The following is a 21967-nucleotide window of genomic DNA, read 5'->3' as shown; positions in this document are numbered from 1 at the left end:
TCTTTATTGTTAACATTACTCCACTTCTACCCTGTGCCAAGCTCTGCTGAGCATTTTCTCAAAACCCTCGTTTCCTAGTACGTTCAAAAAAGCAAAAATCTTAATTCCTCATGGTCTATTATGATCTGCCTCCTGTCTCTTTAAAAAGAAAAATATGAGCATAATTTTATTGTTGGACCTAATAAAACTGTAAATTCGATATGCTTTTCAAGAACAACAAAAAAGGTAAGTTAGAACAAAGCAGTTTGGGATAAAAGAAAAATATCTTGACAGGCTACATGTCGTGGCTCACGCCTGTAATCCCAGCACTTTGGGAGGCTGAGGCAGGCGGATCACGAGGTCAGGAGATCGAGACCATCCTGGTTAACACAGTGAAACCCCGTCTCTACTAAAAAAAAAAAAAAAAATTAGCCGGGCGTGGTGGCATACACCTGTAGTCCCAGCTACTCAGGAGGCTGAGGCAGGAGAATCACTTGAACCTGGGAGGCGGAGGTTGCAGTGAGCTGCAATGGCACAACTGGACTCCTGCCCGGGCAAGAGTGAGATTCCACCTCAAAAAAAAATTAATTAATGTAAAAAAAAAAAAAAATACTGCAACAAATGAAGAGAACGACTAATGAGAAATAAGATGATTAATATCAAAAAAAATTGTACATATTTAATTATTCTACTCTGCTTAACTCTCTAAACTCATTTTACTTCCTATTCCTTGTGCCTGGGAAGCCATTCACTGAGTGTTCACATGGTTTGCCATTTCATTAAGGTCGTGGTTCAAATGTTGTATCTTCAAAAGAGTTTCCCCTCACTACTTTATCTAAAATAGCAATCCCCATCACTCTCCATACCTTTGACCTAGTTTTATTTTTCTTCAGTTGTTACCTGATGAGATATTATATATCTACTGGTATATTATTTATCTTCCTCACTAGGATTTACTGTAATATGCTATGAGCACAGAGACTCTGTCTTGTTCACTACTGTTTTTATCATCCAGAACAGTATCCTACATAGCAGATAATGAATAAATATTTGAGTAAACAAGTTATCTCACTTTATCTTCACATAACCCTGAGGGAGGTGCTATCCCCATTCTGGGAACAGAAACTGAGTCTTAGGCTAACAGTTGGCCCACTGTCACACAGTTGTAAGGAATGGAGTAAGGATTTGAACCTAGGCAGTTTGAAAACTCACACATTTCCAGTGCATCTCAAATTATCCATGGTAAGGACCAGTCTTTTAAACTGCCAATCTACTGCAGACCAATACTTTTATAAACTACAACAAAAGTGTCACAGTAATGTCAAATTGTTCTAAAAGTTTCTAAATGCTTATTCTGCATTTCTATCTTTTTTTTTTTTTTGAGATGGAGTCTCGCTCTGTCGCCCGGGCTGGAGTGCAGTGGCCTGATCTCAGCTCACTGCAAGCTCTGCCTTCCGGGTTTACGCCATTCTCCTGCCTCAGCCTCCCGAGTAGCTGGGACTACAGGCGCCCGCCACCTCGCCCAGCTAGTTTTTGTTTTTTTGTATTTTTTAGTAGAGACGGGGTTTCACCGTGTTAGCCAGGATGGTCTCGATCTCCTGACCTCATGATCCGCCCGTCTTGGCCTCCCAAAGTGCTGGGATTACAGGCTTGAGCCACCGCGCCCGGCTGCATTTCTATCCTTATATTGTCATCAACCGGTTCTGCTCCACAGAGTATACTTTGAGTAGCTTCCCAGGCAAGGCAAAATAATTTCTATTGTCTAGTGGTTCTTACCCGACTGCATATTTGAATCAATAGAGTTTAAAAACAATACCAGGCCAGGACTGGTGGCTCACGCCTGTAATCCCAGCACTTTGGGAGGCTGAAGCGGACAGATCACCTGAGGTCAGGAGTTCGAGACCAGCTGGCCAACATGGCGAAACCCTGTCTCTATTAAAAATACAAAAATTAGTCGGGTGTGGTGGCAGGCACCTGTAATCCCAGCTACTCAGGACGCTGAGGCATGAGAATCGCTTGAACCCAGGAGGCAGAGGTTGCAGTGGGCCGAGATCACACCACTGCACTCCAGCCTGGGGGATAGAGCAAGACTCTGTCTCCAAAAAAATATAAAATATATAAATATAAATAATACCAATGCCCAACTAACTTCCAATCCCCTAGGGAAATCTCGAAACCAGTAAGAGCAATTTTTAAAACTCATGAATGAAAAAGGGTACATATACACACTTGTCTATTTTGACATTTTAGTAGTTTGAACAGGTTAGAGACTTCTCTGACAATTATCCTAAGTGTTAAATCACCTCGGAAACTATAAAACAAAATTACCTGATACCTTTATTGTAACCCACACAAAGTGTTAAGAACTGGTAACACATATTTCTGATAATCCAAAAAGGAACAGTAGGTTATACAAAAAGCATAAGGAGCAGTGCTAAGGTCTCCTAATTATAAGCGTTGGTAGAACAGGCAAAACAGAAGGTCTTGATGCCACACACTCTGGGCTTTTCAGTGTTGGGTATTTTAAAATTACCTCTAGCCACTAAAATAACTGAGTATTAATACTTTCTTCCTGCCTGAACTGTGTGCTTTTGGAAATAACTTGGGTCACTCCCATCACACTTTAAGCACAACAAGCAGGAACAATGATCCAACTGGTGATCTTAAAAAGACAAGTTACTTACAGTTCCTTCAAATGAGTCTGAGAAAAAGCATTTTCTTGGATAGACATTATAGCATTATTGTTCAAATCTCTGAAATAAAGAGAAATGAAACATTATCAGTCACCATTTCTATATGAAGTTACATAAACACTTTACATGGTCATGAAAACCTCTGCTAATAGCAAAGATTATTTATAGAGTAAGCAAAATGTATGACAAATACTTACAGATGCTCAAGGGATTCAAGACCAATGAATGCTTTCTTTGTAATTGACTTAATCTGGTTTCCTTGTAAGACTCTGAAATATAAACAGACCTTTGTAAGAAAGCTCTCCACTAAACAAATTAAATTCATTAAACATCTACCTATTTTTACTTAGCGTACTTTTTTGTATATTTAACAGCTTTACTGAGGTACAACTGTATACAAAAAAATACACATATTTAACGTGTACAATTTGATGAGAACCATGCATTTTTAAGAAAGTTATGAAATTTAATTATTAATCAATGTAAAACATAGCATAAAGGCGTCTATCAAAGCTCCATGAGGTGAACAACCATCTTGACCACTGATAAACTGGTAATTTTCAGATGCTAAATTCAATTATATTCCTCATGTCTCCATTCATAGCAAAAGATTGTCAGAGAAATTCAGACAAGTGTGACCCTTTGGAGAAATTATTCTCATGGGAGAAGATCTAAAATCTTATGTGAGAGAATGCTCTACTTCTGCTAGATAAATTACTCATAAATCTCATACAATTAAACAAACTACAAATCAAACAGATTATCAAGACATTACTTTCTCAATGCATTCCTTTTACTTGAATAGAAATTCTACTTCTATAAATAACTTCTCTTTAAGTGTCCATAGGAATGCTTTTTCAATAAAAAGTGTCCCAACAACAACAAAAAAAACACAGAAACAGAAAAACTAGCTGGGCATGGTGGCTCATGCCTATAATCCCAGCACTTTGGGAGGCCAAGGTGGGAGGATCACTTGAGCCCAGGAGTTCAAGACCAGCCTGGGCAATATAGTGAGAACTCTGTCTCTACAAAAAAAAAAAAAAAAAGTTAATTAGCTGGGCATGGTGGTACACACCTTTAGTCCTAGCTCCTTAGGATGCCAAGGTGGGAGATCACTTGAGCCCAGGAGGTTGAGGCTGCTGTGAGCTGTGACTGCGCCACAGCACTCCAGCCTGGGTGACAGAGCAAGACCCTGTCTCAAAATAAAAAAAAAAAGGCCGGGCGTGGTGGCTCAAGCCTGTAATCCCAGCACTTTGGGAGGCCGAGACGGGCAGATCACGAGGTCAGGAGATCGAGACCATCCTGGCTAACCCGGTGAAACCCCGTCTCTACAAAAAATACAAAAAAAAAAAACAAACTAGCCAGGTGAGGTGGTGGCGCCTGTAGTCCCAGCTACTCGGGAGGCTGAGGCAGGAGAATGGCTAAACCCGGGAGGCGGAGCTTGCAGTGAGCTGAGATCAGGCCACTGCACTCCAGCCCGGGCGACAGAGCAAGACTCCGTCTCAAAAAAAAAAAAAAAAAAAAAAAAAAAAACCAGCCAGGTGGAGTGGCTCATACCTGTAATCCTAGCACTTTGGGAGGCCGAGGCAAGCAGATCACGAGGTCAGGAGTTCAAGACCAGCCTGGCCAAGATGGTGAAACCCCATCTCTACTAAAAATACAAAAATTAGCTGGGCACGGTGGCACACGCCTGTAATCCAAGCTACTCAGGTGGCTGAGGCAGGCGAATTGCTTGAACAGGGATCTAGGAGGCAGAGGTTGTAGTGAGCCAAGATCGCACCACTGCACCCCAGCCTGAGCTACAGAGCGAGACTCGGTCTCAAAATAACGAACAAACAAAGAAACCCCCACAAAGCTCCCAGAGTGTCAGAAAGCTCAGACTTTCTAGCCATATGAAATAAACATAATTCAGTCATATTTACAGTCGGTTCTTGAAAACACGCCTATGCAGACATACATAAATATTATAAATACATACAATTTAGTGAGACTTGTGAGTCCAGCAAAGGCTTCACTAGCATCTTCTATGGCCCATGAAATTTCATTGTTTCTTAAGTCTCTACAAAAATGTCAGAGAAAGACAGGTTCTATTAGTCAATACAACCATTATAACATTGAGCAGCATCCTGGCATGGTGATGTCAAGGTGCACATGCTAATTCTGATCCTTACTTTAACAGTTATTTATGAAGAAGGCTCAACTCTGCTTCTTAAGAAATATCTGGGCCGGGCGCAGTGGCTCAAGCCTGTAATCCCAGCACTTTGGGAGGCCAAGACGGGCGGATCACGAGGTCAGGAGATCGAGACCATCCTGGCTAACACAGTGAAACCCCGTCTCCACTAAAAAATACAAAAAACTAGCCGGGTGCGGTGGCGGGCGCCTGTAGTCCCAACTACTCAGGAGGCTGAGGCAGGAGAATGGCGTGAACCCGGGAGGCGGAGTTTGCAGTGAGCTGAGATCCAGCCATTGCACTCCAGCCTGGGCGGCAGAGCGAGACTCCGTCTCAAAAAAAAAAAAAAAAAAAAAAAGAAATATCTGTAATAAACATGTAAGAACTGATTCTTACAAGCTAAGAATTAAGCTGGCCTTGACAAATAAAGCAACCTGCTAAAAGTATTACTCTTCCGAGCTAAGAGTCCCTCATTATGTTAGCATATTAAAAAGTATACACAGGGTCCTGAAAAGAGGAGGGTTTCAAGATGCAGAGTATATGGCTTATAAATCTGATTTCAGACTAATGGGATTTCTGGGTGACCCAAGCCTTCCCCTGGGACCTTAAACTTACAATGGCTGACAAAGCGTAATATCAATACAGAGCTTCACTGCTCAAGAGCAATTAAAGATGCCCCATGGGAAGCAAAAATGATATACCCATGTGTTACAGTGTCATCAGATTTTCTTTCAAAGGGAAACTATGGATCTTCTAAAATTCACTGTTCCATTCTCAAAGGAAATGCAATTGTACCACATCATGTTATGATAAAATAATTATTTCCATAGAATTAAAAATATTTAATCACTTTTGCTTCTTTAAGTCATCTCATAATAAAGCACAAAGCTTTCTACTTTATAAGAGACATGCAGAGTTGTGTGATTAGCAGTAAAGAGGAGATCCCTCTTTTCACTTGGCTTTCTTTAAGTGAAAAGCTAATAAAGCTCATTTTATTTTACTAAGGAATAAATAATGAAAGAACCAATGGCTCAGCTCTTCAGGACTTTCCCCCTCCTCCACAGCACAGCATAAATAGAAACCATTCAACAAATTAAGAACTGTATCTACCCTGGCAAGAGCATGAGGCTAAAGCCAGAATTCCCCAGATTTGATCCTAATTCTGTCTTAACTATCTCTATGGTATTACACAACCATTTACTTCTGCTATTACTTCCTTAAACTTTAATTCTAAAAGTAATAATCAGTGGTATACTAAAATAACCTATTTGCGACCCCTTCAACTGCCAAAAGGCTGCAGTTACATCTAAGTTTCTGAGATTGCATTGATCCAACTTCACTTCTGATAATATAGGAAAAGGAAAAATACAATCACTTTTAATTTTTCAAGGCCAAATCTAAAGAAAGTTAAAAAAAAAATCAAATACACACCTGTGCATGTATATACCCTTCACAAAATTATCTTGCTTTCCCTCTCATTGATGGTTAGGTCTCCAAGTTGGGAACCTGCCTCTTCTCTGAACCATTTCAACTCAAAACCTAACGACCATAAAGTACCCTATTCAGGAAACTTAAGACTCTACTACTTACTCTTTGTTTTCTTTTATTCTGCTCTGTGTTTGAGACTACTATATTTCATTAAAATACCTCTTTATTTAGTAAAATTATATTCTAAAATTAGATATATTTATATATAAATACAAAAAGTTCATAAAAACATATTATTATATTCTATAAATTGAGTAACTTACAGTACCACAGAATTTTAGCATGGAAACTGCCTTTAGTAACCATCTAATCCTATATCCTTCCTTCGCCGTATAAAAGAGAAGAAAAAATGATGCCCAGGAAAAGCTAAGTGATTTTGTTCTTCTGGTGGTATGATAAAATGGGCATGAGCTTTAGCATCAAACAGACCTGGGATCTGATTCTGGCCCAATATTTACAAGCTATGTGACTTTGAGAAAATTATTTAAATTTCTCTGAACCTCAGCCTCCTAATATGGAAAACAGCAGTATCATCCTAGTATTTGAAAGCACCTGGCACACATCAGATAATAAGTATTAGTTTCTTCCATCCAAAGTCATGTAGCAAACCAGTAACAGTGAACTGATCTCCTACCATGGCAGTTCCCTCTACACATCCTGCATCCTTTTGAATGAGAACTAGTAGCTCTGGTGTATTGTCAAGTTCAAAGGAACAAGAAAATGACTGCATTCCTGACACTAGCAACTGTGTTTTATTCCATAGCAACTAACACAATAAGACATGCTTTGCTGTTTATGGGATTAACTCAGAATTAAACTACAAACTGAATTGCCTACTACAGGCTTAAGATTTTTATGGAGATAGAGACAAATAAAACTATCTTGCTCTGAGGCACAGGACAGAAGAACCACAAAATATTAGCATACATAATTTGCAGACTGATTAGCTGTTTTAATTAATTTGCTTTATTGTACTAAAAAAATCAGTAACAACAACCAAAAAAGAGAATGGATATACTTACAATGTCTGAAGATTGGAAAGAAATCTAAATACACCATCAGCAATATGAGTGACTCTGTTGTCTCCCAAATTCAATCTCTCCAATAAGCTCAGACCCACAAAGGCAGATTCATCCAGGCGGGTCAGCTGGTTATACGACAAATCACTGAAAACAAGAAATGTGGAAGGTAAGGAATTCATTGTATTTGGTTCAACTTACAATTCTTATTACATCTACATGGTAAATTTAGAGCTTTCTACAAATTTCTAGTAAAGAGGGATGTTATATCTCATTACTGTCCATGGGAATGATTTATTTCAATCTGCTCTAGTCTCACAGCCTCCAGTGAAATGCTATCCAACACTTACAGTTCGGATAGTCTTTGGCAGAACTCCCATGCATCAGGGCTGATTCTTTCAATAGCATTCTGGCTCACATAGAGCTGCTGTAACATTCGCAAGCCATATAACCACCCCTTGTTCACTCGTGTAAGGTTATTGTGTTCCAGTTCTCTGCAGAATTAGAGAAAGAAGAAAATACGTTCCAAAACAAGGCAGTTCAATTAACTAGCTTTAAATCTTAAGTTTTTCCCAGAGAAGCATATATCTTTGTTCAAGCCAACTGAGCTGACCAATTCTATTCAATAAAAATGTATATTTTATTTAAGATTTAGTGCTTGGCTGGGCGCAGTGGCTCACGCCTGTAATCCCAGCACTTTGGGAGGCCGAGGTGGGCAGATCACAAGGTCAAAAGATTGAGACCATCCTGACCAACATGGTAAAACCCTGTTTCTACTAAAAATACAAAAATTAACTGGGCGTGCCAGCACACGCCTGTAGTCCCAGTTAGGAAGCTGAGGCAGGAGAAAGGCTTGAACCCATGAGCAGAGGTTGCAGTGAGCCGAGATCGCGCCCCTTGTACTCCAGCCTGGCGACAGAGCAAGACTCCATCTCAAAAAAAAAAAAAAAAAAAGATTTAGTGCTAGAAGATACTAAGACTGTCTAAAAGAGCAGCTCTACAAAACCAACAGGCCAAGTGGTATAGTATACCCATTTGGATAAATTCTGATAATTTTCATTAACTAAAACATTAAGAATATAAACTTTTTGCCCTGGTGCAGTGGCTTGTGCCTGTAATCCCAGCACTTTGGGAGGCTGAGGTGGGTAGATGACGAGGTCAGGAATTTGAGACCAGCCTGACCAACATGGAGAAACCCCATCTCTACTAAAAATACAAAAATTAGCCAGGGCTGGTGGCACGCGCCTGTAATCCCAGCTACTCAGGAGGCTGAGACAGGAGAGTTGCTTGAACCTGGGAGGCGGAGGATGCAGGAGCCGAGATCACGCCATTGCACTCCAGCCTGGGCAACAGAGTGAGACTCCGTCTCAAAAAGAAAAAAAAAAGAATATAAACTTTTTAGATGAGAAGTTTGTAAGAATTATTTCAAAAATGATCAGTTAGCTAACAAAACTTTAAAGGTTTTAGGTACACTTATTTCACATCAGTGAGCAGGGAAAGAATGAACATATCTCTATAATTATAATCAGAACAACTATCCTAGCCATTTGACATTGAAAAGTCCCAGACAGACTACTTTCCTAATAATCACCTCTAGTCCCGAGTACTTACAGTTCTTCCATGTTATTTAAGCCAAAAAATGCTCCATCCTTAAGTTTGCTAATTCCATTCCGCTGCATTTTCAAAGATCTTAAGGAGTCAAGCCCTTGGAATGTAAGACCTTCCACAATTTTAATTCTGTTTCTTTTAAGTTCCCTTTAACAAAAATAGTTTTAGAGTCAGGAAATTGGTTTGCTGAAATGCTCTAACAGTAATTAAATTAAAAAGAAAAAGACCCTGTAACAAAAAAACTATCTTTTATAATCCAACTATTTCGTTACTCACAAGAATTGGAGGTGAGGCAGCTTGAAGATCTTAGGTGGAATCATGCTAATTCGGTTACGGTTTAACTTTACCACTAATAAGGAACTCGATAAATTATCGAAGCAGCCAGCCTCCAAGGTGGTTATCCTGTTATTACTTAAATTCCTAAAATAAACAAGATAATAGCAAAAGAAAACATTTAGTAAAATAAAAATTCTACCACTAGAAAGCTGCCAAATATCTATGTATAAGCCCCCAGCTATCACTTAATGACTATCCACAACTTTATAAATCATTTAAATGCTCTGTTTCTTCATCTATGGAGGCTACCTACTTCATTTAGGTTGTTACAAAACAGCATGTGTGAATATGCTCTGTAAACTGGAAAACATTGGCACACATGCTAATTATCATTATATACGGTAAGCCATTGTTTAACAAATCTCTATTTACCTTTTAGAAAGCTTGGTTTAAAAACAAAAAAAATTGAATCTCAAAATTACCCTTGATATTTACCAGTATTTTCTGACAATAGTGCGATCTTTCTTTAGGGGGCTTGTGGGGTGAGTGGGCAAAGCCAACCACCCAATATACCAACCCTAGGTTTGTCTCACATATGCATATAAAAAGCACAATAAATAAATACTTTTGAAAAGATAGGTACTGATGAATAATAAACATGTGCTTTAAAGTAAATCTAATTTAATCTGTGTTACTTACAGGTATTTAAGCTGCATGTGAGGAAATGAAGATGTCTTGATTTCTGATATTATATTTGAGCTGAGGTCTAAACTCTGCAAAGCAGGGTAAAACTGGAGTGCCTGTGCATTTATTTCTGGGATTATATTATGGACTCTGTAAAACAAAGATTATAATGAAGCTGCTGCCACTGGATCCACCCTAGGCCACAAAAACGTTAAATAATTAGAATCAACAATATATGTGCTTAAAAAAAAAAACTGTATACTATTCATAATTTAAATAAAAAACCTGAAAACTTATTAACTTACAATGAAAGTAGAGTAATATTAGACGTTGGTTCTCCAAAATACGGGATTTCTGTTAGTTCATTGTAATTCATTTTCCTAGGCAAGAGGAAAAACAGATTTAAATGTTTAGTGAGGGAAATATTACCTCTTGAATTCTACCATCTGGCTAACACATATTCTTTAGAATAGGTGCCAAATTTGAAAAATAATTATGACTCAGAATGAGTTAGACTAAAATAAAAATGTACTTATTGAGAAATTAGAGGTTTTAATGAGAAATTTTTATTTTTATTTATTTATTTATTTATTTTATTTTATTTATTTTTTTTTTTTTGAGACGGAGTCTCGCTCTGTCACCCAGGCTGGAGTGCAATGGCGCCATCTCGGCTCACTGCAAGCTCCGTCGCCTCCTGGGTTCACGCCATTCTCCTGCCTCAGCCTCCCTAGAAGCTGGGACTACAGGCGCCCGCCACCACGCTCGGCTAATTTTTTTGTATTTTTAGTAGAGACGGGGTTTCACCGTGTTCGCCAGGATGGTCTTGATCTCCTGACCTCGTGATTCGCCCGCCTCAGCCTCCCAAAGTACTGGGATTACAGGCGTGAGCCACCGCACCCGGCCGAAATTTTAATTTTTAAATTAAAATTTAATTTTAAAGTTATTTTCTTTCTTTCTTTTTTTTTTTTTGAGACAGAGTTTCATTATTTTTGCCCAGGCTGGAGTGCAATGGTGCAATCTCGGCTCACTGCAACCTCTGCCTCCTGGGTTCAAGTGATTCTCCTGCCTTAGCCTCCTGAGTATCTGGGATTACAGGCATGCACCACCACGCCTGGCTAATTTTGTATTTTTAGTAGAGACAGGTTTCACCATGTTGGCCAAGCTGATCTCAAACTCCTGACCTCAGGTGATACGCCCACCTTGGCCTCCCAAAGTACTGGGATTACCGGTGTAAGCCACCACGCCTGGCCAAGAAATGTGTTTTCATAGTGTTGATCTACTATTGGTATTAATATCAGAAAGGCTACGAAGTATTTTCCACATTAAATATTGTTAGTTCAAGCAAAGTTCTTTGAATAAGTTGGGTTTACGACAGCTAATTTGAGTCCTTAAACAAAGAAGGCATAATCAGTCCATCCAGATCTCTCTTTCTCTAAATATACATAAACACACACATATAAATGTGTGTGTGTATACATATATTCTGAAGCTATACAAATGTTAGAGAGTGTCACTTGAGACCACAGATGAAATTTATCAGCCCACCCAGAGATGGAATCTATGACTAATTTTACAGATAACATAACGTGTTGCATCTGATCCCAGCAGCCCTTTAAACAGATTGTCTCAAATGTTTTAGTAGCAAATCTAATACAATCACATTTCATTAACCTGGTTTTTAGTCATTGAACAACCTCAACAATCTCAACAAAAGAGCACAGAAAAGAAACCAGAACTAAAGACCTTCAGGAAACCAACCAAAGTTACAAAAAGCCCATGCACTTCCCACTGAAGCATTTTCAGGTCTTTCCTCAGTGCCTACTCTTTCAGCTAACAAACTTGTCAACCGTGTACTCATCCACAACACATTAGAAGTAGTGAATTTGGGGCTAGGAGGAGAGAATGCAGAGACAATGAGCATGAAGAAGGTATCCCTGTCAGCAAAGAATTAAAAAGGAAAGTAAATCTCAGGGTTCCGAGGGTGTTAAGTCTAGAGGCAAATAGGCCTACATACCTTAATGGTTGTGCCTCTAGGAATGTAACAATGCTCTAGGAATGTAACGATGCAAAAACTAATATTAATAATATCTTAGAAAACTCCCTCCAAAATTACATAATACATCTCGGTATTAAAGGAAAAACTTTAGTTAAGAGAAAAACTTGGCCGGGCGTGGTGGCTCAAGCCTGTAATCCCAGCACTTTGGGAGGCCGAGACGGGCGGATCACGAGGTCAGGAGATCGAGACCATCCTGGCTAACACGATGAAACCCCGTCTCTACTAAAAGATACAAAAAACTAGCCGGGCGTGGTGGCGGGCGCCTGTAGTCCCAGCTACTCCAGAGGCTGAGGCAGGAGAATGGCGTGAACCCGGGAGGCGGAGCTTGCAGTGAGCCGAGATCCGGCCACTGCACTCCAGCCTGGGCGACAGAGCGAGACTCCCTCTCAAAAAAAAAAAAAGAGAAAAACTGAATTCTATCAACCATTACATTCTCATACGATATCAAGATGATTCTATTTCATATAAATCTACTTTAGACATGATGCTCCCAATCTTAGATAACATGTCAAGACATTTAAAAAGGTTATACAAGAGTTTCACTGGCTGAAAACTTGGCCAAAATCAAAACATAATTTGCTCTGAAGAGGTGTAAATCTTACTTTTAGCCCCAGGAAGGTAAAATATTTCCCCACAGCCTGCAACTTGAAATCACCAACCCAATGCCAAGACAGTCTGATAATAACAAAGTCAAAACATTTTAGGTTTCAAATTATTTCTTTTAACTAATTTTTTCCTTCAATTTTTTTATGGCATCTCTGGATTGAACATCCCACAAATCACAATTTATTAAGTTCCCTCAGGAATTTAACATAACTTTAAATAAATAAAAATAACTTACACTTCCTGTAACATCTGTGATTCCAAGCTGATGTTCCAGTTAGACAACCGATTATGACTCAAATCCCTGAAAGAGGACAAAATGTCATTTTTAGTTTAGTGCTGGAGAGTAGACCTAAAGAAAAAAAAAAAAAAGAAACTGAATAGAAATACTAAAAGTCCTCTTGGCCAGGTACAGTGGCTCATGCCTGTAATCCTGGCACTTGGGGAGGCTGAGGCAGGCGGATCACCTGAGGTCAGGAGTTCAAGACTCACCTGGCAAACATGGTGAAACCCCATCTCTACTAAAAATACAAGTATCAGCCAGGTGTGGTGGCACATGCCTGTAATCCCAGCTACTCGGGAGGCTGAGGCAGGAGAATTGCTTGAACCCGGGAGGTGGAGGTTGCAGTGAGCCGAGTTCACGTCACTGCACTCCAGCGTGGGTGACAGAGCAAGACTCTGTCTCAAGAAAAAAATGTTTTTAATTAAAAAAAAAATAAAAGTCCTATTAAATGTGAATTTGAGACAAGAATGTTTGTAAAGGATGAATAAAAATATATCTCAATTTAAAAATAGGTATTTTACTTTACGTGTGTGTGTATTTATATATGTGTGTGTAGCTTCTGAGTTTGGGAATACATTCACATGGTCCAATAATCAAAAAGTGTAAAAAGTCTCCCACTTTTGTCTCCAGCCACCCAATTCCCCTTCCCAGTAACAACAAATGAAAATATGCCATTTCGGCCGGGCGCGGTGGTTCAAGCCTGTAATCCCAGCACTTTGGGAGGCCGAGACGGGTGGATCACGAGGTCAGGAGATCGAGACCTTCCTGGCTAACATGGTGAAACCCCCTCTCTACGGGGGTGGCGGGCGCCTGTAGTCCCAGCTACTCGGGAGGCTGAGGCAGGAGAATGGCATAAACCCGGGAGGCGGAGCTTGCAGTGAGCTGAGATCCGGCCACTGCACTCCAGCCTGGGCGACAGAGCGAGACTCCGTCTCAAAAAAAAAAAAAAAAGAAAAGAAAATATGCCATTTCTTGTGCAGACTTCTAGATATTTTAAGCATGTACAGCAAAGTTTTACAGAAATGATAGAACGATTTACACATTATTTTGCCCCTTGCTTTTTTCACTCAGTAATACATCTTAGACCATTCCATAGCAGTATATAGTTTCTTTATTCCTTGTAGTGATTATGTATTATACCTTAACTGTAAATACATTCGAAGATATATTTCACAAGTCAAAATGGTGAGCTTCTGTATTAAAATTGAAGTTGACCACATCCTTGATAGGGATGTGGCCTTCCTTTAAAAAAAAAAAAAAAAAAAAAGGCCAGGCATGGTGGCTCATGCCTGTAATCCCAACACTCTGGGAGGCCAAGGCAGGTGGATTACCCCAGGTCAGGAGTTCAAGACCAGCCTGGCCAACATAGTGAAATCTATCTCTACTAAAAATACAAAAAAATTAGCCAGGCGTGGTGGCATGCACCTGTAATCTCAGCTACTCGGGAGGCTGAGGCAGGAGAATCACTTGAACCCTTGAGGCGGAGGTTGCAGTGAGCCAAGATTGCACCACAGCATTCCAGTCTGGGTGACAAAGCAAGACTCTGCTCCAAAAAAAAACACAATCCACCTTCAGGAAAAGGAAATTAATCTCACCCCAAATTATGTTAATAATAATGACGGCATTGGTGGCTAGCATTTATTAAGGCAGGCATTCTTCTATGCACTTGACACATATTGACTGGCTAAATCCACACAACAATCTTATGAGGCAAATACTTTTAAAATACTCACTTTCCCAATATGGAAACAGGCATAGAAAGATTACTAATTGGTCAATCTAAGGTCAAAACAACCAATAAAAGTTAAAATTTTGAAATTTCATCTCACTTCTAGCAAGTACTTTATTAGATACAGTAGAGATTTCACTGAAATTAGTTAAGTCTAAATAGTTAAATAGGCTTTAAAAATTCACCTTGATGCTTCTGGCATCTTTACAAGGCTGAGGTGGAATGCAGCCCACACAAGCTGTCTGCCTAAAAGACGTACTATATGTTACAAGATGGCTAGCAACAGGGACACATTACAGAAACACTGCAGATCACTTTATCTCACTGTGCCACTGTAGGCAGTTGACAGACACATGCAGGTCTGAAGAATGTCTCTATCACATTAGAACAATTTGTTCTCAGCTAGATTCATGCCTGCCCATCTGTAAAAGCTAGCCACTTTCATTTAAGAGCTTAATTTACACCATGACATTACAGAAGCTGTGTGTTAAACCATCACTTTTCCACAGCAGTTCTAAAATATGCCAGGATGTCTGGCACAAGGTATCAGCTCAAGGACACTCATGAAAGGAGGAGGGTGTCAGAAAATATAAAGGATAAAAATATGAATTCACTACACATAAAAATCTCATATTCAGATACTTCATCCAATTCACACTTGCTACTAAACAACAAACACATACACTTGTATAAAAATATAAGTGAAAAGATGTTTTTTGTTGTCGTTTTGTGGTGTTTTGACTCAAGGAGAAATTCAACTGTTCTAATTTTAAGTTAGATATTCTATATTCTACTCCAAGCTGCTTAGTCTGGCAAATGAAGAGCTAATATCATCTGTGTAGCAGGCTAGCATAGTATGATCTAATTTTGTATCTTGTGACTACTATAACTTAGCAGTTTTCCCCTTCCAGATTAAGGGCTTTCATTTTAATCCTAACAGTGTTCATAATGCCTTTCCCAACCCTAAATCTTCCTAGCAATGTAACTCTTGACTGTATTCATCCCCTAGAGTTCTCCTATGAATGTCAATAATCAATGACCCACACAATCATTTTTAAAGAAAATAATTATTAAAGAAACCTAAAGCAATAAAACCTAAAGCAATCAATTTATACGTTACAAATAACTTAGTATTCGGTACTAGTGAAAACTGTCCAGTGTCCTCTGTTTTGGGAAAGAGTAATTTTCTCTCATCTTTGAAGAATCTATAGGCTTTTCAATGCAACCCAAAGGATACCTGAAATTCTCTGCAGCCTCTGTACTGGATAATGTTGTTGAAAGGATATATGCTTTCAAGCAGCCTCATAGGTCAGAGCCCCATATAATGAGGCTCTCTAGACCCTTCTAAAACCCACATTCAGTTAAGATTTAAAAAACACTAAAGGTGAACTGAAATATATTCCCAAAGCAGTACTATCATAGAAAGCAACTAATATACATCAGCATCAGTACAACTGTTTTTAAGTTACCAAGTGTCTAACTAGAATTATATGGATTGATCTGATTAGTCACTCATACAATAAACATTTATTGGACCATGTGCCAGGCAGTGGACTAAGTGCTAGGGTTATAAGCACTGTCAACTTTAGTAACCTTTTTCTTTTTCTGAAAGCAGCACTTAACAATTCTCAGAGGTGCAGTCACTCCAAAACTATAAGAAAATTCAACATCAACTCTACTATTCTCCTTTACTGCAAACAGGTAAATTAGCTTTTACACCTAATTTCACTCTAGAATTTAATCAAATGACATGTGCACACAGGAGTGCACAGACATACTCTCGTTCCCCATAAGCATGCCTTTCCTATTTCTTTTTTGTTAAGTACCTCCCAAAAGACAGAAGACTAAAATATGAAGACTTCAGGGCCAGGCGCAGTGGCTCACACCTGTAATCCCAGCACTTTGGGAGGCCGAGGCAGGTAGATCACCTGAGGTCAGCAGTTTGATACAAGTCTGGCCAGCACAGTGAAACCCCATCTCTACTAAAAATACAAAAATTGGCCGGGCGTGATGGTCACACCTGTAATCCCAGCACTTTGGGAGGTCGAGGCAGGCAGATCACAAGGTCAGGAGATCGAGAGCATCCTGGCTAACATGGTGAGACCCCGTCTCTACTAAAAATACAAAGAATTAGGCAGGCGTGGTGGCGGGCACCTGTAGTCCCAGCTACTCGGGAGGCTGAGGCAGGAGAATGGCATGAACCTGGGAGGTGGAGCTGGCAGTGAGCCAAGATAGTGCCACTGCACTCCAGCCAGGCTGACAGAGCAAGACTCCAGCTCAAAAAAAAAAAAAAAGCCAGGCATGGTGGCAGGCACCTTTAATCCTAGCTACTCGGGAGGCTGAGGCAGAATTGCTTGAACCCAGGAAGTGGAGGTTGCAGTGAGCTACGATCGTGCCACTGCACTCCAGTCTGGGTGACAGAGCTAGACTCCATCCCAAAAAAAGTTAAAAAATTAAAAATAAATAAATAAATGAAGACTTCAAATATCAAATTTAAAACTCTTAGAATATGGATTTGGATGATTTTAAAAATTGGTCTCACTATTCTTCCCAATGCCCATTAATTCCAGGTGGTTTGCATAATTTTTTTAAAAAAGCAAGAGTCCTGAAATGGAGAACTCTCTTTCAAATATCCCTAAAATGTACTTAAGAACTTGAAGTAATCTAATGCTCTATTGCCTAGGCGGAAATGCAGTGGTGAGATCACACCTCACTGCAGCCTTGACCTCCCAGGCTCAAGCAATCCTCCTACCTTAGCCTCCTTGTAGCTGAGACCACAGGCAAATGCCACCAAGCCCAGCTAATTTTTTCTGTTTTGCAGAAATGGGGTCTCCCTATGTTGCCCAGGCTGTAAATCTAATGCTTAATAAACTTAACCTAAAGTCTAGCTTTGTAACAGTCTTTCCTTTATTTTCTAACACCACTGATATCTGAATATTTATAGATATGATGACAGAGGAGTAAAGGTCTCTCAGAAGGCCTGATCTCAATGTTGTAAACTCAATTCCCACTCATGCTAATCTACAGAGATGTAGCTGTAATAAATGATGAATTATTAATGTCCTTGATATCATGTGGAGCCAGAGGTGCCATTAAGGTACTTGTTTAGTACCATCAGGGGTAAATTATTTATAGGATGTAAAGAGCAATCACAACAGTTGGAAGAGAAAATCAAGTTTAGCAAGCTAATTGCAACGAAGTCCTACAGCAACAGAAATGGAAGGGTTTTCTTCTGCAGTCACACATACATCTGAATCATCGATTTTGTTTTCAAGAATATGCAGCAATAATAGGCTGAACCGGGAACTTCAGCAACAAAACATCTGACAAAGAGGCCCTTTGTAAAAGTTAAAGGATAAGAAAATATTGTATCTAATATTTTGGGTATGACAGTGCTTCATTTAGCCAGCATAATTTGGAAATCCTTGTCTTGTTAAGCGTGTACCTAGCATAATTTAGTTTTAAAAATAATTCTCAGCCGGGCACGTGGCTCACACCTGTAATCATAGCACTTTGGGAGGCTGAGGCGGGTGGATCACCTGAGGTCAGGAGTTTGAGACCATCCTGGCCAACAAGGTGAAACCCCATCTCTACTAAAAATACAAAGATTAGCCAGGTGTGGTGGCACGTGGCTACAATCCCAGCTACTCAGAGGCTGAGACAGGAGAATCGCTTGAACCCAGGAGGCAGAGGTTGCAGTGAGCCAAGATGGCGCCACTGCACACCAGCCTGATCAACAAAAGTGAAACTGTCTCAGAAAAAAAAAAAAAAAAAAAAAAAAAAAACTCAGGGTTACTATTATAATCAATTACTATAGTGTGATTTAACATGCTTATGATCTTGAGTATTCTTGGAGTAAAGTGAACTAAACACAAGAATTCTAAAACAACTCTGAAAATCGTCTGCTCTTGTAAGTTGGCTTTTCCTCTACCACTAATAGCTTTACACTAAAAGCTCTCATTTCTTGGAAATTTCAGCCTTCCTTTCTATAACAGGCTACTTTAACTTTTTACAAAAATTTGTTTCTAATCAATTGTCATAGGCTAGGAGACCCCAGTTCCTGTTAGAACTATCTGAATTAGGAGTAAATGAGATCTGAGAGTCTTTTCTGTGAATAAATTAGGTAAAGATCTTCAGGATAAATAAGATTATATTATAGCTTGAAGCATAAAGCTGTTCCAAATTAAACTTTCTATATTTCATTTGTACTGCTTATTTGTAATACATCATACAATACTTTTTATATGAATTTTAAATCAGAGGTGCTGGACATGGTGGCCCACACCTGTAATCCCAGCACTTTGGGAGACCAAGGTGGGACTATACACCTGTAGTCCCAGCTACTCAGGAGGCTGAGAGGGGAGGATCATTTGAGCCCAGGAGTTTGAGGTTACAGTGAGCCATGCACACCAGCCTTGGTAACAGAGGGAGACCTTGTCTCCAAAACGACAAAAAAGAAGAGAAAAAAAATTAGAAGTAGTATGAAGATAGGAACATTCATTTAAAGAATAAGGGGCATGTTTTCTTTTCTTCCTTTATCTTTCCTTGAGGTTTTTGTTTTTGTTTTTGAGACGGAATTTTGCTCTTGTTGCCCAGGCTGGAGTGCAATGGCACGATCTCGGCTCACTGCAACCTCCGCCTCCCGGGTTCAAGCGATTCTTCTGCCTCAGCCTCCTGAGTAGCTGGGATTACAGGCATGTGCCACTATGCCCAGCTAATTTTGCATTTTTAGTAGAGGTGGCATTTCACCATGTTGGTCAGGCTGGTCTCAAACTCCTGATCTGTGATCCACCTGCCTCAGCCTCCCAAATTGCTAGGATTATAGGCGAGATCCACCGTGCCCAGCTCCTTGAGTTCTTAATAATTAAAAATGTTGTTTCACCAGGGAATGTAACAACAATAAAAAAAAACAGAAAATATTAATTCTACAGATACATTTAAGAATGCAACCTCAGCATGCCCAGTTTTGGGACATTGGGCAAATTACTGAACCTCAACTTCAGTCTCTTCCATTAGTACCAGCCTTATCAGATTGCTTAGAAGACTAGAATAATATATGTAAAAAGAATATAAAACCTTAATTGGGACTACTCCCCTAATTAACTTATTGAAATAGTAATCTAAATATTGCTTCTGAATTCTAATTTTATGAGAGATGCCAGTAACAAGTCAGCTCACCAAAGATTTGGTCAAATTACTGGAGTACGCATACACATCATAAGATTTGATGTTTCAGAATTACCCAGTTGGCCGGGCACGGTGGCTCAAGCCTGTAATCCCAGCACTTTGGGAGGCCGAGACGGATGGATCACGAGGTCAGGAAATCGAGACCATCCTGGCTAACACGGTGAAACCCCGTCTCTACTAAAAAAATACAAAAAACTAGCCAGGCAAGGTGGCGGGCGCCTGTAGTCCCAGCTACTTGGGAGGCTGAGGCAGGAGAATGGCATAAACCCAGGAGGCGGAGCTTGCAGTGAGCTGAGATCCGGCCACTGCACTCCAGCCTGGGTGACAGAGTGAGACTCCGTCTCAAAAAAAAAAATTTTAAAAAAAAAAAAAAAAACAGAATTACCCAGTGACACCATTTCTAAGAATCTACTCTGCATATATATCTATAGTTATGAAAATATATCTACCAGGAAGTTACTATAACAACAAAATCATAAAAAGAAACCTATATGCTTATCAATATGAGATCAGCTAAATAATTTATGCAAGTCCTATACAATGGAATTCCCTGCAGTCAATAAAAACAGTAATATAGAGAGCTATACACTTGGTATGGTTTTGTGTGTTTTTAAAGAAAAGGAAAAATAGATGTATGTGTAAAATTTTGGAAGCAACCCAGGAAACAATTAACAGTGAATTCTCTTTAGGTAAGACAAAGGAACTTGTTATTGTCCAACTTTAAATGTTTTGTACCATTTTAATAGTTTATCATGGGCTCCAGCCTGGCCAACATGGTGAAACCCTGCCTCTAATGAAAATACAAAAATTAGCTGGACGTGGTGGCACATGTCTGTAATCCCAGCTACTTGGGAGGCTGAGGCAGGAGGATTGCCTGAACCTGGGAGACAGAGGTTGCAGTGAGCTGAGATCGCACCACTGCATTCCAGCCTGGGTAACAGAGCAAGACTCAATCTAAAAAAAAAAAAAAAAAAAAAAATATGGCCGGGTGTGGTGGCTCACATTTGTAACCCCAGCACTTTGGAAAGCCAAGGCAGGTGGATCACGAGATCAGGAGTTCAAGACCAGCCTGGCCAAGATGGTGAAACCTCCTCTCTACTAAAAATACAAAAAATTAGCTAAGTGCGGTGGTAGGTACCTGTAATCCCAGCTACTCAGGAGGCTGAGGAAGGAGAATTGCTTGAACCTGGGGAGCAGAGGTTGCAGTGAGCCGAGATTGTGCCACTGCATTCCAGCCTGGGCAGCAGAGTGAGACTCTGCCTCCAAAAAAAAAAAAAAGTTTACCATGGGTATTAATTTATTTAAATATACCTTTAACCTAGAATGTACTAGGAAATAAGATTTTATCTTTCAGGACAGGGTCTCACTCTGTTGCCCAGGCTGAGTGCAGTGGCTTGATCATGGCTCACCTTAACTCCCAGGCTCAAAAAATTCTGCAACCTCAGCTTCCCAAGTACCTAGGACTATAGCCATGTGCCACTGCACCCAGCTAATTTTTTATTTTTATTTTTTTGAGATGGAGTCTTGCTCTGTCGCCCAGGCTGGAGTGCAGTGGCCTGATCTCAGCTCACTGCAAGCTCCACCTCCCAGGTTCACGCCATTCTCCTGCCTCAGCCTCCTGAGTAGCTAGGACGACAGGCACCTGCCACCACGCCCGGCTAATTGTTTTTTGTGTGTGTGTATATTTTTAGTAGAGACGTGTTAGCCAGGATAATTTTTTATTTCTTGTAGAGACAGGGTCTCGTTATGTTGCCCAGGCTGGTTCCAAACTCCTGGACTCAATCAATCCTCCTTCCTCAGCTTCCCAAAGTGCTGAGATTACAGACATGAGCTACCACACACAACCAGAAATAAGATTTTAATTTTGTTACTTTTCTGAGATTAGAATTCTTCCTACCAAATGTTTTCAGAATAATACCATAAATTGACCAAATCAGGTTAATTATGACACCTGACAAGGAACAAGAAAAACTTATCAACTCCATGTCCTTTTGCCTTCCTAATCAGTAAGATACCTCAGAAAGATAGTGAAAAATACAAATATACTAGACTGTTTTTTTAGATGGATGTATGAAATCGTAAATTCCACTTTAGAACCTAGTATCTGGCCTTCAAATTTCAAATGAACAGAGCTGAATTTTTAGTGAGCAGTACAAAACCATGGAATACCACTCCTATCCATATTTTTAACA

The 21967-nt window shown here is 39.7% G+C and overlaps 2 protein-coding genes across 5 annotated transcripts in view; one reads left to right on the top strand and one right to left on the bottom strand.

The window, feature by feature from the left end:
* Nucleotides 1-21967, top strand: part of ST7L (suppression of tumorigenicity 7 like) — an 843199-nt gene that overhangs the window by 261617 nt on the left and 559615 nt on the right. The gene's annotated exons all lie outside the window — the stretch shown is intronic.
* Nucleotides 1-21967, bottom strand: part of LRIG2 (leucine rich repeats and immunoglobulin like domains 2) — a 59163-nt gene that overhangs the window by 23601 nt on the left and 13595 nt on the right. For all 4 annotated transcript variants that reach the window (XM_050747223.1, XM_050747241.1, XM_050747225.1 and 1 more), the window contains exons 2-11: nt 12815-12880; nt 10223-10297; nt 9933-10067; nt 9234-9377; nt 8961-9104; nt 7700-7843; nt 7353-7496; nt 4651-4731; nt 2870-2941; nt 2664-2732 (exon numbers count right to left, since the gene is read on the bottom strand). In XM_050747223.1, the coding sequence (XP_050603180.1) occupies nt 2664-2732; nt 2870-2941; nt 4651-4731; nt 7353-7496; nt 7700-7843; nt 8961-9104; nt 9234-9377; nt 9933-10067; nt 10223-10297; nt 12815-12880 (1074 nt within the window). The remainder of the gene's footprint in view (nt 1-2663; nt 2733-2869; nt 2942-4650; nt 4732-7352; nt 7497-7699; nt 7844-8960; nt 9105-9233; nt 9378-9932; nt 10068-10222; nt 10298-12814; nt 12881-21967) is intronic.

The sequence above is a fragment of the Macaca thibetana genome, chromosome 1 (genome assembly GCF_024542745.1).
Source record: "Macaca thibetana thibetana isolate TM-01 chromosome 1, ASM2454274v1, whole genome shotgun sequence".
In the NCBI taxonomy this organism is placed as follows: Eukaryota; Metazoa; Chordata; class Mammalia; order Primates; family Cercopithecidae; genus Macaca; species Macaca thibetana.
The sequence above is the reverse complement of the archived record's forward strand: the minus strand, read 5'-3'. Positions and strand labels throughout refer to the sequence as shown.